General features: G+C 35.5%; 2 protein-coding genes across 3 annotated transcripts; one reads left to right on the forward strand and one right to left on the reverse strand.

Annotated features, from left to right (window-relative positions):
• Positions 1 to 826: 826 nt before the first annotated feature.
• Positions 827 to 6,333, reverse strand: LOC117325240 (putative beta-lactamase HcpC). 2 transcript variants are annotated; one of them, XM_033881339.1, is made up of 4 exons: positions 6,154 to 6,264; positions 4,425 to 4,548; positions 4,156 to 4,296; positions 827 to 2,245 (listed from the first exon to the last, which is right to left on the reverse strand). In XM_033881339.1, the coding sequence occupies exons 2-4, from the start codon at positions 4,426 to 4,428 to the stop codon at positions 1,806 to 1,808; spliced, it is 585 nt and encodes a 194-aa protein (XP_033737230.1). In that variant the 5' UTR covers positions 4,429 to 4,548; positions 6,154 to 6,264; the 3' UTR covers positions 827 to 1,805. The 2 variants fall into 2 exon arrangements, with proteins under 2 accessions (XP_033737230.1, XP_033737229.1); XM_033881338.1 differs by lacking the exon at positions 4,425 to 4,548 and having other exon boundaries at positions 6,154 to 6,333.
• An 8-nt stretch (positions 6,334 to 6,341) lies between these two features.
• On the forward strand, positions 6,342 to 10,997 carry LOC117325239. Its single transcript, XM_033881337.1, has 2 exons — positions 6,342 to 6,440; positions 7,944 to 10,997. Exon 2 carries the CDS (start codon positions 8,108 to 8,110, stop codon positions 10,616 to 10,618), a length of 2,511 nt encoding a protein of 836 aa, XP_033737228.1. The 5' UTR covers positions 6,342 to 6,440; positions 7,944 to 8,107; the 3' UTR covers positions 10,619 to 10,997.
• Positions 10,998 to 18,840: the final 7,843 nt, after the last annotated feature.

An 18,840-nucleotide genomic window follows, 5' to 3' on the forward strand; every position in this document is an offset into this window, starting at 1 on the left:
AGTGACAAACCGTCTGTTAGACAAGAATACATTGTCAATGCCCAATGATGTTAAGTTGTTTCCCTGAAAGGAATTGGGATTAAGCCACTTTCCGTATTTGATTTTAATCCTGAGCTCCCCTCCTATATTTTTCAACTGATTTCTTTGTAACTTAAATTGGTTGAATTTACAACCATGATATATAGTTTTGTTTTGACCATTTTTACAAATATTATTGTCCTTTGTTTATTTCAGAGTTTCATTTTAGTGCCGAGATCCTACATTTTTTTGCCAGACTTCTTTGAAACTTGGTAGGCTTTATAAACCTGATTAGTGATTTTCTTTGAACTCTTAGAATATAAACCATTGACTTTGTAGTGCGGGTTGAAGCATGCCACCTAATCACTCATATTAAAGGTGATGCAAATCTTATTTTCAATAAATACATGTATAAGATAGTTCATGTATATAGAACTACCGTATATGGCATTTGGCGGGCGTATATTTTTCTGCTACATGATACTCCTGTTAACAATTTGTTTCTATGGTTACACATAAACTCTGAATCCGAAAGGCACCACTAGACTACTATAGCAATGTGTATACCTGGTCTCATGAAGTTATACTTCAGAAACAGTAATATTTAGATTTTAACCAATTGTTCCCATGGTTACCAAAAAATTATGTAAAACCCAAACCACTCCACGTTTTATGCAGTTATCTTCAACAGTTGTGGATTTATGCTTTGGAAATGGTTACATCAAGGTTTTTTTCTGTAGTTACAGGAAAATGTCAGTAGGCCCCAAAATGTAGTACAATGGAAAGCGCTTGTCACAAGTAACACAAATTTCAAATGTCCAATGCATTTATAAATCCTTTTATAAACATGTATATAAACATGTTCATGCATGTCACAATTGAGAAATTCAAGTAAATGATGTATCAAAATTGATAAGTTGAAAAAAGAAGGCATGACATTTTCACTGTTTTCTATTTCTATTGTAATCTAGCTCATCTAACAATTTATGTTTGGTACTTTCCAGAAGTTTAATTAATTGTTATTGTTGTACATCACTTGTAACAACATCTTCAGAAGAATACTGACAAACAAGAGGTCCAGAGGGCCAGTATTGCTCACCTGGTTGATTTTGACCAAATGTCAAAATAATGTTCACTTTCAATTTGTTATGTTGTTATGGGGTGGGGATCTCAACAGTTTCAAAGACCCCAGGTCCTATTTTTACATCATGACTATGCCCAACAATGCTATATATGGTTATACGGTTGGGATCTTAATGGTTTCAAAGATATATCAAAGAAACTAAGTCCCTAGGGTGGGGAAAGACCCCAGGGCCTATATTTATATTATCTCTTGATGTCCAGCTATGATATATATGGTTATGGGTTGGGAATCTCAAGGGTTTAAACTAGTAGCAATTTAAAGGATTTACCTGAATTTTCCCTATTGGGCCCTGTCCCTCTGGACCCCAGGGAGCCACATCCTCTGTTTACAGAACATTTGATCACCTTTGCCCAATAATGCTTCAGACCAATTTCATCAAAATCCATTCAGGCATTCAGGACTAGTAGGGATTTAAAGGATTAACCTCAATTTCCCCTACTTGGCCCCTCCCCTCTGGCCCCAGGGGAGCCACACGCTCTGTTGGAAATGTTGATGAACGCTAGACAGATGACGAATGGACGACAGACGCTGCACCATGACATAAGCTCACCGGCCCTTCACAACTCAAAACAAATATATGCAAGCTTGTATACATACTATTATGTGTTTTAGTTTATTATATAGATTTAATGTTAAATGTTCATTAAGTGATCTTGCGTTCCATATTTTTAAACTTTGCTAAAAAGAGCTGTGCAAGTCTATCGTCGACTTGGACTCCTTCACCGTCCTTGTACTGCTGATAAGCTAGAAAGCAGCCCCCTATTTCTCCTCTCTCACATGCCTTAATGTTATAGGGTAAAGCTTTCTCTGCATTCTTGTCAAAATTGAAGTCCTTAGATCCATATAAGTATGCTTTTCCTGCCTCAAAACAACTTTTCGCACTGTTTTTTTGACACCCTTTATCAAAGTATTCCATAGATTTTCGAAAATCTTTCATTTTAAAGTCACTTTCCTCTGCAAATGGGATTTTGGTGTGGGCTGGGTGAAAGAAACCAGCAAGTATTTTACAGGCATCTCCATTTCCATTGTCACACCCTTTGTTTGCATACTCTAAGAACTTCTTAGTGTCTTTATACAAATTACCTGTAAAACAAAAAGAACATTGTGATGAGAAGAATGAGGTATTTTTTTCTTTTTGAATGAGGCCCTATATAAAGTACAACGTAATGAGAATTTGGACCACTAGATATGTTTATATACTGGTAGGCCTATACCCTAGATGTGTGTATATACTAGTGTATACATACATCTAGGGGTATAGACCTACCAGTATATACACACATCTAGGGGTATAGACCTACCAGTATATACACACATCTAGGGGTATAGACCTACCAGTATATACACACATCTAGGGGTATAGGCCTACCAGTATATACACACATCTGGTAGGCCTATACCCCTAGATGTTTGTATATATTGGTAGGCCCATACCCTAGAAGTGTGTATAAACTGGTAGGCCTATACCTCTTGACGGACAGATGAACAGATGGACGGAGGGACGGTCATTTCAGTATACTCTTCCCCAAAAACTTTGAGGACTTAATAGCAAGTATTAAATGTAATAGGGAACCATAACAGAAGCCCCTAAACACCAATAATTATGGAAACCCAACAATATCTAAATTTTGATCAATCAGAAGCCTCCATGTGGTCGCTGTGGCAACGAAACGAAGGCGGTTGAATTTGCAGTCCCCTTATATCAATATGTATACCAATTTTCATCAAAATCAGACAATATTTTAATTTCGGCCAAGCAGAGGGTAGAAAATGGAGGTAATTTTGTTAAAATGTGAAACTGAGGTAATGAAATTTACTGGTATCCCTTGATGCATCCAACAGGGTACATACCAAAGTTCGTCAAAATTTCATCAAAATCAGACAACAGAAACACCTAATATGTCAAATTGCAGACAGTGTTTAGTTACATCATTTCACCATTAGTTACACCATTTGACTAAGGCTGAAGAAAATTGGTCAAATGACTGTAGAGTTATTGCCTTTTATCGGAAAACTGATTACTGTGACCAGTTACCATAGCAACCAAAATAAAAGAGTCACATGCACATCTACATAAGGTCCTTTATATTTGTATAAAGTTTATATCAATCTGTTCATAAGTGTAGGAGGAGTAGTCTAGACAACATTTGTGGACAGACAGGCTGATTCCAGTACACCCCACCAATTTTGTTGCAGGGTATAATATTTTATTTGAATGTTCATTGGGAGTTGTTTATTTGTTCACAGGTAGTCACACGGAACCTCATGGAATTCCTCCATCTGAGTAATTACTACTACAGCAGATATATTACCTCTAACATTTTGATAAATCAATTGACCCTTGGGCCTTTAGATAAATCATTCACATTTGCACCTGATGTCCCTTTTTGGTTATTCAAATCTGCTTGTTGAGTGTATATTTTATATACACCTTAGCTTGTAGAGAGCATTCCTAGACCGAGTACCAAATTTACAAACAGAAGTGGGTAGAACTGTTGTACATGAAGACCCATTTCAGTGCCCTCTAGGGTTGGCCACACATCTGATATCCTGAGTTCAGACATGTTTGGACAGAATCATCTGGTAAACTTCAGAGAAGCTAATTAAAGCTTTTGCACCCGGTGCCCCATTTTGACCAAACCCTCCAGCATTGCTGATTTTGTTGATACTTGGATGTGTGTAGTGTCAAAGTCTCAGCTATTGCAATTTATACCCGGGTACTTGGTTGTGATATACATTGTATCCCTGGGCTTTGATACAAAACCAACTTATACAACTATCTAACACCCTGATAGCATAAATAAAGGTTAATAGCAAGCTTCAATAACAGATACATATGTTACATATTATTAATGTACTGATGAGAAAGTTCAAGTAACTTATCTGGTATTCCCAGACAAGTTGGAAAGATCACTCCAATTTCTGGTCACAGTTTACCTTTTACAAATATGTTTTTTTTTTATAAAGACAAGATAAACATATCAAATACTAACCTCTTGAATAATAGAAATAGTTGCTGAGGAAGAAACAGCTTGGTCCATGTTTGTAGGTATCACATGTGTGTTGGTATAACTTGGCAGCTTTATCTTCACGTTTATCAACTTGACAGAATAGGTTACCCAGGGTGAAGCAAGCTGCAAAACAAAGTAAAGGTAGAAAACACCACAATGCTACATGGAAAATTTCATAATGTACTAGTTATAAAGTTTAACTGGTGTTCACTCCTCTTTGAAATGTAATAGTCCCCATTAGTATATCTTACCCATGCTCCTGAAATACAAGTCATGAGAAAATTAAATGATCTGTACACTCCACCTTGTAGAAGCAGCAATGTCACTTGCTCTCCAACTCTCCATCTCTAGTCTATATATAGCTGTAATAGCTAGCTGTAATAAATAAAGGAAAATTGTGTCATCACAACAGTAAATGACTGGCTTCGGCTGTCTATAAGTTTTCTACTGAAAGTAACATAAATCTGCGGGGCAATGGTTACATCTGGAGTCATGTTTTGTAATCCCTTTGAATGACGCATCATTTCAAATGATTTAATCTATGCATTGTATATTATCAATCAACAATAAACAGTTTTTATTGAATAAACAAGATTCCAAACAATCTTGGCGCTCACAATTGAATGATCATTGGTTCTATGTCAGACTGATCTTCTTTCTACTTTTCCCTTCTTCTTTCTCAATAATCTTAACACAAGTATATGTGGAACCTACATGTGAAGTTTCAAAAACATACCTACAGTACTTTTCATAAAATAGCGATAACAAACTTCAACTCTCAAAACTAAGCATGATCGCCTATCAGCCATTTTTTTTCTCAAAAATCTAAATTGAATTGGCACATCTAGGTACCAAGGGGAACTTACGCATGAAGTTTGAAGAATATCCCTCCAGAACTTTTCAAAAAATAGCAGTAACAAACTTCAATGATCAAAATCAAAGATGGCCACCTGTACGCAATTTTCTTTTTCTGATAAAAAATTAAAATTGAATTGGCATATCCAAGGACCATGAGAAACCTACATATGAATTTCGAGGAATATCCGTCTGGTACCTTTCAAGAAACAGCAATAACAAGTATTATTTACAGACGACAGATGACAAATGATGGTCCAGTTCCACTACACTCTTCCCTCCCTTTTAAAGTCTTCGACCCCGAAGACTTCACAACTCACAACCCAGGTTCATGTATCCCCTTGTCAAGTATTCACCTCACTTGAAATAAAGTTTGGTTACAGGCACCAAATGTAATAGAAGTGGAAAAATGCACGGCCAGACTGGGGTTCGAACCCAGGACCTCCAGACACTAGCCGGATGCTCTTCCGATTGAGCTACCTGGACGCCAATGATCGTCCCAGTCCAGTTCCGCTACAGGTTATCTTTGGTTATATTGTTATTCAGGAGATTAAACCGAGAAGATGTATGATGATTTTATGTCCCTTGTGCTAGTTGGTCAAGGCGTTTCATTTGAACAAACTTGACAGACATTTTCAGTTATATCAGTTCTTATGTCTGAAATAAGCATTTAGCTTTTGGACCTCCTTAATTATTTTTCGTCAAACTCCTCAATTATTTTACTTGGGATTATACATTTCATTATTATTTATATTCTTGATTACATGGCGCCTGCAAAATACCACGAGTCTATTCCTTTTGATCACCAAGAAGGCATCGTTGTAAAGGTTTTTCTACTTTCATGATTATGAAATTAAAACTAGGTCAAGGTCATTCAATTTAACAAAGAACATCACTCTATCAACAGCAGATGGCATCCGGATGGGCGTACATGGTACCACAGCATAGGTACAGTTTTCCTTTCTCTTTACGGGAAATAACAAATGAATTAACATTACAAATCATACAAACAGTACAGTGAATGACTGGTCAAGTGGTGGAATGCCAAATTGAGGACAGTTGCATAAAATAAGTTAAACGTTGAAATGATATTTTGACATGTCACAGAACATTGACATAATTTACCATCTGGTTGCTTATGTTCGAAACACTGGATTTGATTTATCATTTTCATTTCATCAAAAGATGGCCCTGAGTCTGCGAACTGGGCTGAAGCTGGAGTCGCCATCGTGATCGTTGTCCGTTTCGAGATTTAGTCCTATCGGAAGCGGTACACCGCATGCGTAGCGGAAATAATTTCTAATATTCCCAACAGAGGGCGTTTCGCGCCAGAATAATCAAGTAGCAAGAGTTTTCATCCGAAAACCAGCACGGAAACATACTTAAACAGAAAATTACATCTGAACTATGAGGTATATTGTAATTTGATAGTGTCAATTTCGTGTTTGAACTACTGTCGACGAGAATCAATTATTAGTATGGCATTCAAATATCTTTATAAGTTTGACAGTTGGCATGTTTACATCTATGGCCGCCATGTTTTCAATTTCGTTATGGTTTCGTCGAGGTCGAAATTATTTCCAGGCTTTGCGTAACAGTATATTAATCAAATTTAAGCTGCTATACTTAACTGTGTTATATCGAGATTTTAAAGTAAATGATCGATGTAGACATGATTTCATCACTTTCCTCCGCTATAATACAAAACAAGCAACGTCAGATGGTCGAGGATTTCTAATATCGCTGTATAATACATAATTAAACAATTCTCTCCAATGAACATCTTACATGGTATTAAAACAATGGATAAATGATCATGTTTCATACTCAGTGCTTTCAGTAGACCTTTGGATTGTTAACTATCGTTCCGGTACCCCACAAGACACAAAAATGTACAAACATTTTACAATGCACAATTAGCCATGGTTTCCGGTCCTGACACCAGACTGACATAGATGTCTGGTTTAGGGCCAGAATGCACTACGACTATGTGAAAGTATGGAATTTTCCAACACTGTTTGGTGTCTAGTCATTATAATTCGGACATGACAGGACATATTCCTTACATACATATGTATATTTAGATATTTGATATTTATCTGAAATTAAACCACTCAAGTAGTCCCATAATCAGGTCGGCGAAAAATACCCACTTGCGTATAATATGCAAATTATCGCAACCTTGCATATTATACGCCAATTGAGGCACAGGGCATGTCTAGTCTTATGTTCAAAAATAGACAGATATACTTATATATAAAGACAAAGGAAGCATCTGTTCGCCATAGAAATTCTTACCTATTTTTTCCAAACTTATTTTTTCCGTACTAAATAACCACCTACCCACATTATCCTACTACCGATCTCTTCAGAAGACTTCAATCTATCAGTTTAAACACGTTTTATATATGTAACATTCATCATAGTTGTTGAAATCCAACTTTAATCATGACATGCAACAAGATTTCCAGCTCCCAAAATTGCCTTACAGGCACTTGACCTTCACCTCTCTTAACACCTGCAAAATTACATCGCTTACTAGGACACATGTAGATTGTGTTCTGACTGACAGGGCATCCAATAGACCCTTGAAAGTTTATAGTTTTGACTCCCCAAAATGAGATTTGACTCAGGTTTTGAAGGAAGTGTCTACTTGACTATGTTTTGACCCTTTCCAGAGGTTTACCATTAATACCAAAACTTACAACATACCAACAGTCAAAATCTGCATTAATAACCATGGTATACTACATAAACCTGTGTTTTTAAGACAACGGGAAATAACCCCCCTTAAGCTATTTTCAGAAGAAAAAAAATCTTTTACCTAAAAAGATATATTATTTTGTGCATTATTGATAATTATTCTAATTTGTCAATATGAATACATTGACCAAACTATTCCTTTTTTTTCCCAGGTACGTCAGTTAGCTGAGGAACTACAATCAGTGTTATGGTGACCTAGCTAGATGCCAACTACATCATGTAATCATTGGAATGTTTGTACCTTGCTTTTGCTGAGCACAGGATATGAGATGATTGTACAAGAAAATATAATTACAATTTAATCATCAATCTAGTCATGAACCAAAAGAAAATGGCAAAGACAGGTCACCAATACCTTTGTGCTAAGAAAATGGTGCTGAAAAAATATAGAAAACAAAGATTTGGTGTAAGGAAGAAATGCATACCTTTGGTGAATGTTCTTGATCCTGATACTGTTAGTGCAAAGTTCAAACTTCAAAGGCAGCATGTCAGCAGATTACAATCACATCAGAATTACAGCAGCTCAACTCGAATGGAAGATGAAACTTTCACTTTATCTCAGTTGGTAACTTCTAGTCTATCACACACCAATGTGTGTTCAGAATTTCCCATATCTGAAATTGGAAGTGAGTTATCTGGAAATCGTGGCAATGGAAATTCTCCATTCAATAGTAGCAATAGTTGTGGTTCACCAGAAAGTGCCGTGATACAGACAAGCTATGTCCCCAGATGTTCAAAGCAGGGTCAAGGGTCAGGTACTGAAGGTCCCAAATGTAATAACATGAATGACTGTGACAACTGTAGTCCTGAACAAAACAACAACCTGGGAACAGAGAATCAATGTGCATGTCCAACTAGGAATGAAAGTACACCTGTCAGGGATATGGAGGAAAGCATCATTGATGTGGTGTCGCTGGATGAGGAAAGTGTTGTAGATGAAGAAGACCCAGTAAGCCAAGTTAATATAAATAATGCCTCCAATGCCTTTGATCTGGAAGAGTGCCTAGACAAAAGAAATCCCCTTTCGGTGGATGTTACAATGACTGAGCAGCTTTCTTCCAGGGTACCATCATTGTGTAAAAATGGTCACCAATTAACGTCCAGGTCATCCGTCTCCCCCGTCAACTGGCAGCAGCAGTTTATGTCATTCTTGTCCACCACACCAGAACCCAGCTTTACAGATGATATACCATGTCATATTTCAACAAACAAGAGTCCATCACATTCCTCACGCAAGAAGAGATCTCGGAGAGCTCGTAGTAGCACATGTCCTTGCTGTGTAGGGTCATCATCTCACTCCATTCATGGAAAGAGGGCAAAACATCACAGTGGGCATTCTCGAAAACACAGTCTGTCCAAAGAACACAAACATTTCATCCGAGATATGGTTCAACTTGTGTCCTTAAGAAATAAAGTTGTGACACTCTTCTGCAGCATATTCCCTCAATGCCAGGAATTCATTCGTGCAATGAATCCTGACAGTGAAAAAGTGGATTTACTCATAGATCAGGTGGTGGACATCCTACAAACGCCTGAACCATTTGACATCAACCATCCGGAAGAGGAGAAAGATGATGTTAAATCAGTAGCAACATATTCTGATAGTGGAACAGACCCTGTGGACCTGTCGGAATATCCCAGTTTGGAAAAACCAGATGATGTTTTCTTTGCAGACAAAGATTCAGATGACATGCCAGTACTTGATGATTACAGTGCAGATGACAAGACACAAGATGAAGGAGAATCTGTCTCAAAGGCACACGGTTATTCTGAAGACTTTTTAGGTTTTTTAGAAAAGACCAAATCTAACCATAATCAGTTAACGAATGATTTCAATGTGAATAAATTAGACCCAGGAGGTAATTTAGTTCTACAGTCAGGTCCTCCAAAAGTGTGTGATCAATCAGACTCTAAAGTATATGGTTCAAGAAATTGTATTAGTGCTTTTTCTGAAGGTGATACAGAGGTTCATATTGATGATGATGCTGGGGGGCAAGTCAGTGACTGGGGAGATTGTTGTCCTAAGTACTGTAATCAACAGGGAGCAAATGTTGATCTTGGGGAATGTTGTGATTCAAAGTGCAATACTAATCAAATTGGGTCATGTGTGCTTTCAAAGAAAACAAAAGAAAGCAAGATCCATGAACTGTCGGGAGAGAAATTTCAGGGATCATTTCAAGAATTTCTGAATTCTAGCAAAAATGAAGACACTAATATTGACCATGAAATGCATGATTCAAGTTGTGAAGGAGAGGAACATGAAAGTAAGTTAACCTCATTTACCAACATAAATTCTCATCAGTCAATACATCTACCTGCCTATTCCGACATCTCAGAAGCAAGCAGATTGTCTAGCAGCTCACCGTTTGATTGGACAGGAGGTGCTGACACACCTTTATTTGGTAAACAGGAGTCCAAGAATGATATCCTTCACAAAGAATCTCGGACCACACAAGACGACAAACCCTGTGACCATGATCTACTGGGCAGTGCTGACGAAGCACACAGTGGACCTACAGTTCAATATGGGACCAAATGTGACAAGGAATTACCCATGTCTTATAATCAGTCAGAATCCGGTGTTGGACAGACAAAAACCATTCAAATATTTGAATCATATGTTGAAGCATGTAGGAAACCAAAAATATGTTTAAAAGCCCTCAAACATAGACTTAATGCACTGCTTACATGGCTGTTACCAAGTGCAAATTTAGGCAGTGCATATTTCAAGAATTTTGACAGTCTTGAATATTTGTTAGATTCTTTGATCTACTGCAACACAGTGCAAAATGACACAGGTTCTCTAGATAATGATAGTGTAAACTAAGTGTCAGTAAATGTGACCAGGTAGTAGTTTGTAAGATAAATCATCTGTTACATTGTTATTCCAGTATGACTGGATGTGTATTGCAATATTCTTTGTCTATTAATTGTTTTCATTTGTGATTTGTTAAATTATTTTGTTTTTAGGTCACCTAAGACAAAGTCTCAAATGACCTATTCTAATTGCCTTTTGTCTGTTGTCGTGAGTAGTCCTTCCAAATTGACTTATAAATTTCAAAAATCTTATTCTCGACTCCACATTATGGTTGAATTAACCCAACACTCTTCACAGATAGAGAAGTGTTAAGGTCCTTTACCAAAATTGTGAATTTCATGATCCTTGGATCTTTCATCTTTCCTTCTTTGGGAGAGGGGGGGGGGGGGGGGGGGGTGTTACTAAGTTTACAGAAGGAAATCACATTTTTATTCAAGCTTGCTTAGAATTAGCAGTTTTGGAAGGCAGTTTGATGCAAATGTTGGCCCCACTGACCCCCATGGACTGATGGGTGGTATCAAAAAGTGTCAAATCGATAAATATTTTAAAACACAGGTGACCGTGTAGGCCCATGGGCCTCTTGTTTTCTGATATAGCCATAAATATCTGGTTTGAATTTTACTATATTCAAATTAACACTGGGTATGCAGGGTTTCTTTCAAAATGTTAATCATTGCATGTTGGATTTTGAAATGATAAATGGCATACCAAATATATTTCTTATTTCTTTTAGAGTCTCAAGTTATAATGTTATGCAATATACTAAAAATAATATCATTTGGTAGTGCCAATGATACAGATTTTTTTTGATAGCCAGTATTCGTACACACGTTTAATGTAGAAAATAGTGTGAATCATTGTGCCAGTATATGTGATCGGTTATCCTTTCCGCCATTTACCAGACCTTCCAAAATAGTACCATGCTGCCATATTCCAATCCTTGATTGATCAAATTCCTGTTTCAGGATCAAATCATGAAGAAAGTTTGTTTTGATTCCACTTTATTTCTGTTTGAAGTAGATACATAATTACACCATAGTGTATATTATTGTCACGGTCAAAGGTCATGCTTTACCGCTTTGGACAAATTAATTACTACAGGTAATTTAACATCATTTACTGATAAGGGTTGGAGTATATTTGTATGAGCCTTGCTCAGTTTGCTTTCTGCATCACTTCTAATATTTTATGTCATTGGAAATAAAATTAAGAAAACATTTCTGCTGTTAAGAATTTATAATTAATTTAATGCATTGTTTAGTCAAAGTATGGAGTCTGAGCACCTACCAGATTGATATTTTATTTCCAAGTAAAGAGATACAAGTCACTAGTACTGCAGATAAAATGTATAACTGGGCCCGTATAACTGACTTGTATTTGTAAAGTAGATGAACAGTGATATGTGCTGGATTATACTGTCCGGCTTTGTCATATGTGCACTGTTTATGTTTTGCCTGATAATGGTAAAGATGAGATCCACAGGTCCTGATTTCTCACTGGTGTCATCTGGGAGGTTTTAGTATATTGTTTCTTACTACTATTTGCTCACCACAACAAACAATCAGTAAATTTAGTCACACTCCAACCTTCCTTAATTAGCGACCACCTGAATTAAGCGACCTACTCATTGATGACCACCTTTTCCCTTCCCCTTGTTATTTGATATAATTTCCTGAACCTGGATTAAGAGACCACCTGCCATATATGACCTTATTTATTGCCTCCCTTTGAATGTCGCATATGACAGGTTTTACTGTACTTAGATTTAATCATTTAAGATTAACTGTATTTCAGAAAAGATAGCAATGGAATACCTAATTTAATTAATGTTAGAAATTGTTTTGAGATTACAAGTGCAGTGGAATACATTTTTATTTTGAGAAAAAATACACAAGAAGAATTCAATTATATCGCTTTCTGATATAATGTCATATTGTAACGACTGGCATGTAGTTAAGCATGTTGGTTTTTGTTTGTTTTGTTAATTAATTGTATCCTTCTCTTTTTTTATCGTCATGCTACATTTCTTTTGGAAAACATTTAAATATTGATGGATGTATTATAGTTTGGAAATAAATACCCCTGATTCTGCTTACCTTACGATGATTTTTGTGCCTACTTTGAAGGTAGATTTTTTGGTCATTTTCAAGGAAGGACTTTTAATTATAAATTTAAGTTTCCTTGTCTATAAAATAAAAAGATTTCTCCACCTCTGCATATGAATGCAAAATAAATCATGAATTTGGAAGAGAAAAAAAAAATCAAAATGCAGTGTCAGTACTGCAAAACTATTTTGAAATTAACAGGGATCAGGGGCTAGAGTATTATTCAGCCATCGCCTCACAGTTCTAAGGTGTTTTTTAGGTGAAACGACTGAAATAATCATACAGGATAATTCAGGATTTAGTGTTCAGTGTTAAGATATATGATTACAAATTTTTTTCAGTATTGTCGAATTATATCAGAAATTGATTTTTGAATGGCATCATTATATTTGTACATAGAAAATACCGGTATGATATTTGTTCTCACCTCTAATGTACCCCGGTACACCTATCACTCAACCGTCCAAATACAGGTTTTCAAAATGTGGAAAATACTGGTTTATTCACAGACAAAGTAAAATATTAATGTCAATAAATTTCAATTTGTTTTGAATTTGATCTTCAGTGTATAAGTAACAAACAGAGGTTTGTAGTGTTTAGAAATATAGCTTTCGTTTATCCTCAACATAATAAATTCTCTCTTTCATAATGTGATGTACATGTCTTGCCCTGTTGCAATTAACCTGCTGAATCCTCCTTGAATGCTTTGTAACAATGTAGAGATCTTTTTATGAAAATATCAGTGTTTAGATTATGTACCATGGATGTTTTTGGGAAGTAATGTACTAGGAGTCTATTTTAGTTAACTGCAGTTTGCAAGTTTATGTTTGGCATTAATATTGTTCAGAACTACAGAAATTAAACAACTAACTCTTAAGAAATGCTTATGAACCCAACAAATATTTTAACAGAAAAGGATACCCCAGGTATATAACATATTGCACATTGTGATATTAAATGTACATTTTGGAAACTGGCTATTTAAAATCACACCACAAAATCTAAACACATTTATCCATAAACATCAATATATCTGTACTACTTGAAGCTAATTACTTTATTTTTGTTGTTAGTGGAAGAATTGCAAGGGTTATATAATTTACAAACCAGATTGAAATGTCCTACGTAAGATATGGAACGTTAACATTCTCTCTCAGATTGCATTGTGGTCCAATCTATATAACATGTGGGCAGTGTACTTTGGGAGAGATTTTTACACAGGGTGGGGAGTCTTTAAAGCACTGTTGTATGTTGTAGTGATAATTGTGGTTACAGTGTACAGATTTTAGAGAATGCCTATATGATAGGCTAGAGTACTTAAGTATCAGTTATGTTTGTACCTTCCCTCTGTTGAACCTGTTATGTTGTTATAATGTGATACTTGTTATATATTGTGAGTTAGAACCACAAAAGTTGAATGTATTTGAGTACCGTTTGATACATGTATTTGTAGCCAATCTCATGTCAGTACCATTTGGTACTATGACTATGTTTGTATCCAATTTCTTGCCTTTGTGATGCACAAACCGTCTGCTAGCTATATATATACATTACATTGTCTACAAACTGGCTACACATATATAGGTCTACTGTCCCCATATCTATTTGAAGGAGCTCTTTAGGGTAGGATTCTCTTTATCTGTGTAACATATATGCTTCTCATAAGTCTGATATAAGGAATTTACACAGCATTAGCTTTTCTGCATGTTTTTCTTTTCTTTTCTTTTCTTTGATACATAATGATTTGATAATTGAATGGACATGTCAGATTTAAAAGTTATTTGAGACTCATTATTATCAAAAGTTGGATACTTAATAACTATAACTGCCTCAATCATGTGCGCCGATGTAGAAGTATATATACTTGTCGAGGGTATATTTCTCAGAACACGGGCAAGTTCTTGAGGTAATTATATATATATTCAGCAACTATTTATTTATTTCAGTTTAAAAAATCACCCTGTCAATCGCCCCACTCAGGTTTCTAAGATGCAAGCACATGTGCAAAAAAAAGTTGTCACATTAGGGTGTATAACTTCAGAATAACTTAAGGATCATTTATGTTGGACATGTAGGCGATTGGACAGGGTGGCTTTTGTCATACATGCATGGGTATGTTGGATGGTTTTTATGCCTATTTTGTATGGATGCATTTCTGCACATCACCATGACAATTTATGATTGTTTACCAATAATGTTAAGTATTGCATGTGGAGTTGAACAAGACAACCACAATTATGATCATATACTTGAATCACATCAGGAATTTTGTACTGAATAATTCTCAGGGTGATTGTTTTCTCAGGATAATGAAATTAATCATGGCCAATGTTTCAGGTTTCAACTCGAACAGATGTGGTAATATTTCATTTTTAGCAAAATATTAAGACCTAATTAAAGATAAGGGAAGAACTAAATTACACAAGCATAAGTCGCAATTTGGCAAATTGATATAATTATATAATGGTAGTGCTTATATTTATTATTAATTACTGTGTGTGTATTTCGAGCCTTTCAGATCATTTATAATCACATCATGGTCCTTATATCTTCTAAAGATGTTCCCTACATTTAGTCCTGAGTGATTCTAGATGTCTAGAGAAAACCAGTTTCATAATTTCTTACATTTACCTATTTTACATCATCAAATTTATTCTTGCGTACCAAAATGTTAGTATTAAAACTAGGTATTGAGATTTCTGTTTTGGATTCTGGCCTCAATCAAAGAGACGCTGTTTAAGAGCATCTTTATACAATACACAATAGCATCAATCTTAGACATATATATGGGATTGTATAATTACCATACATATATCAAAGATGAAGTGTTTAAAACACAACAGTATTTCAGTACTACTGCTATATGTTGACTTTAAGCATGTTTTCTTCTATTCCATGTAGCTATATAGGATATATAGTTTATGAAACCCTTTGATATTTTACAAGCAGCAAAGTAGTTCATCTAGAAGCCACTGTTTGCAATTTCATTTACAGAATGTAATTGATATTTTTACTCGTTTCTGATAGAATAATTTGTCAATAATTGAAAAGAACCCCGACCTGGGACAGTCCTGTCCTGTTAAAACCTAGTTGATGTGTTGTATATGTTGTGTCAAACCATGAAAGTGGAGAAAAAGACTTTAATTTTTGTAGTACTAGTTAAATTATTGTAAATGGCAGCCATAATTCTGTGCAAAACGTGTTGTAAGTTAGATTTTGCTTTGATTAGAATTTGAAATCGGTGAATAATATGTTATTTTTTACAAATTCATTGCCATTTATCAGATCATTTTCCCTAGCTACAATTTATTTCAATGTAACGTACGATAAACTGATATCAATGACCATATTTTTTACATTCTTTTATATTAAGCTTTGACACAGGATCAGATGTACAGTACATTTGCTGTGTACAAATTTAAACCATGAAATATTGATTCGTGTTTATTATTTTGATTCGACTCGTCAGTGTTGCACTTTATCTCCGGTAAATTCCAACATGTTTTTGGGAGTCAACAGAAATTCATTGGAAGGAAACTTCGAGTTTTATACAAACAATGTAAATCTCTTACACTTTTGAATTTGATAATTGTTATTTTTCTTGCAATGGTATAAATGGTAGACTATCAATAACACAGGTGTTTTTTCTCATATTTAGCAGTTGATTTTTTTTTATGCTTGATTAACTAATACTTATACAGTGTGCATAATTCAAATGTCATGTATTTATACTGATATTATAATATTATGCATAGCAAATATTTCTTAAATACGTTTTTTGGTGATCTAAAACATAAGTTATGAATATAATGTTCTTAAACTTTTTTTTGGGGGGGGGGGGGGGGGGGGGGGGTTCTTAATTTTATCTGTACAAGCTTAAAGCCAATACATGAAGAGGACTTAGTCAAGAAGATTACCTGAGCCATATTTATCATTATCATGATTTCGGAAATGGTACATTTGAATGTCAGTACATTTACACTGGTAGTGGTTTCTGATAACCATAACTTGTGAGATGGCTCCATAGAAATTCAACAGTTGTGCTGTCAAAATCTCAGTCAGCACTAAAGTTGTTCTACAGCAGTTACTATGGAGACAAGTAACACTTCCAGTTATAGTACATGGGATTCTAATGTACTAGTTCACATTTATTTTCCTATGAAATAATCACTGTTGTTTTATGTAATTACCACCCATCAGATGCCTATAAGAATTTCTACATGTGATCATCATTGTTTCATTGTTAATAGATGTATATATTCTATGGATCATGTTTACCCCTGTATATATTTATAAAATGAACTACATCATATGCTCTCAGTATTAATATGCTCTATATTATATCAAACTCTTTAAGCTGTTGTTATACTTGCTTGTGTATATAAACTCTCTCCCCTGTCAGCCTTGGTGAACTGTCCCAAGACAATACGAGATGAGTCCACTGTTGTGATATTGGGTGAGATTACTGTGTCTTCATTATGCATCGTACATGGTACAGAAATATTGGCCAAAGATAATCCATCTATGTGTGGATAAGGTTGTATTCTTAGAGATATTATTGATATGCATATAAATTCTACATAATTTTTATCCATTTTCCAAAACTAACTTCATATGAAATAAGATTTTCAGTGTGAAATATACCAATTTTTGTTTCCTTATCTGAACCTAGATATTCTTACTATGTCTTTAGCATTAGAGAAAAATCTGATAGCTTCAAGTTAACTACATGCACATAAATGTGTAAATACCAATATGTAGTTTACTGATGAATATTCCTACTGGCTAGGCATGTATTAGAGGGCCCCACAAATAAAATGCCCCATCATCATTTTCATGTGTAATTATAGACAACTACTGCCAAATGTATAATGATTGTGTAGTTATGGGAGTATCATTATTGATCAAGTCACTTGGAAGTATTTTGAAAGTCATCATTTTATTATTAGATATAAAGATGTTTTCTCCAGAGGTTTGTTTATTGTGTTCTTTTCCCTACATCTGATGATATATACATCTTTCCACTTGCTAAATCTAGGGATGTATACATCTCCTTATTACATCTAGGGATGTATACATCTCCTTACTACATCTGGGGATGTATACTTCTCCTTACTACATCTAGTAATGTATACGTCTCCTTACTACATCTGGGGATGTATACGTCTCCTTACTACATCTAGTAATGCATACGTCTCCTTATTACATCTAGGGATGCATACGTCTCCTTATTACATCTAGGGATGTATACATCTCCTTACTACATCTAGGGATGTATACATCGCCTTATTACATCTAGTAATGTATACGTCACCTTACTACATCTGGGGATGTATACGTCTCCTTATTACATCTGGGGATGTATACGTCTCCTTATTACATCTGGGGATGTATACGTCTCCTTACTACATCTAGGGATGTATACGTCTGTCACCTTACTTCATCTAGGGATGTATACGTCTCCTTATTACATCTGGGGATGTATACGTCTCCTTACTACATCTAGGGATGTATACATCTCCTTACTTCATCTAGGGATGTATACGTCTCCTTATTACATCTAGGGATGTATACGTCTCCTTACTACATCTGGGGATATATACGTCTCCTTACTACATCTGGGGATGTATACGTCTCCTAACTACATCTGGGGATGTATACGTCTCCTTACAACATCTGGGGATGCATACGTCTCCTTATTACGTCTGGGGATGTATACGTCTCCTTATTACATCTAGGGATGTATACGTCTTCTTACTACATCTCTGGATGTATACATCTGTCACCTTACTACATCTGGGGATGTATACGTCTCCTTATTACGTCTGGGGATGTATACGTCTCCTTATTACATCTAGGGATGTATACGTCTTCTTACTACATCTCTGGATGTATACATCTGTCACCTTACTACATCTGGGGATGTATACGTCTCCTTATTACATCTGGGGATGTATACGTCTCCTTATTACATCTAGGGATGTATACGTCTCCTTATTACATCTGGGGATGTATACGTCTCCTTATTACATCTAGGGATGTATACGTCTGTCACCTTACTGCATCTGGGGATGTATACATCTGTCACCTTACTACATCTGGGGATGTATACGTCTGTCTCCTTAC

Source organism: Pecten maximus, chromosome 4 (genome assembly GCF_902652985.1).
Source record: "Pecten maximus chromosome 4, xPecMax1.1, whole genome shotgun sequence".
NCBI lineage: Eukaryota > Metazoa > Mollusca > Bivalvia > Pectinida > Pectinidae > Pecten > Pecten maximus.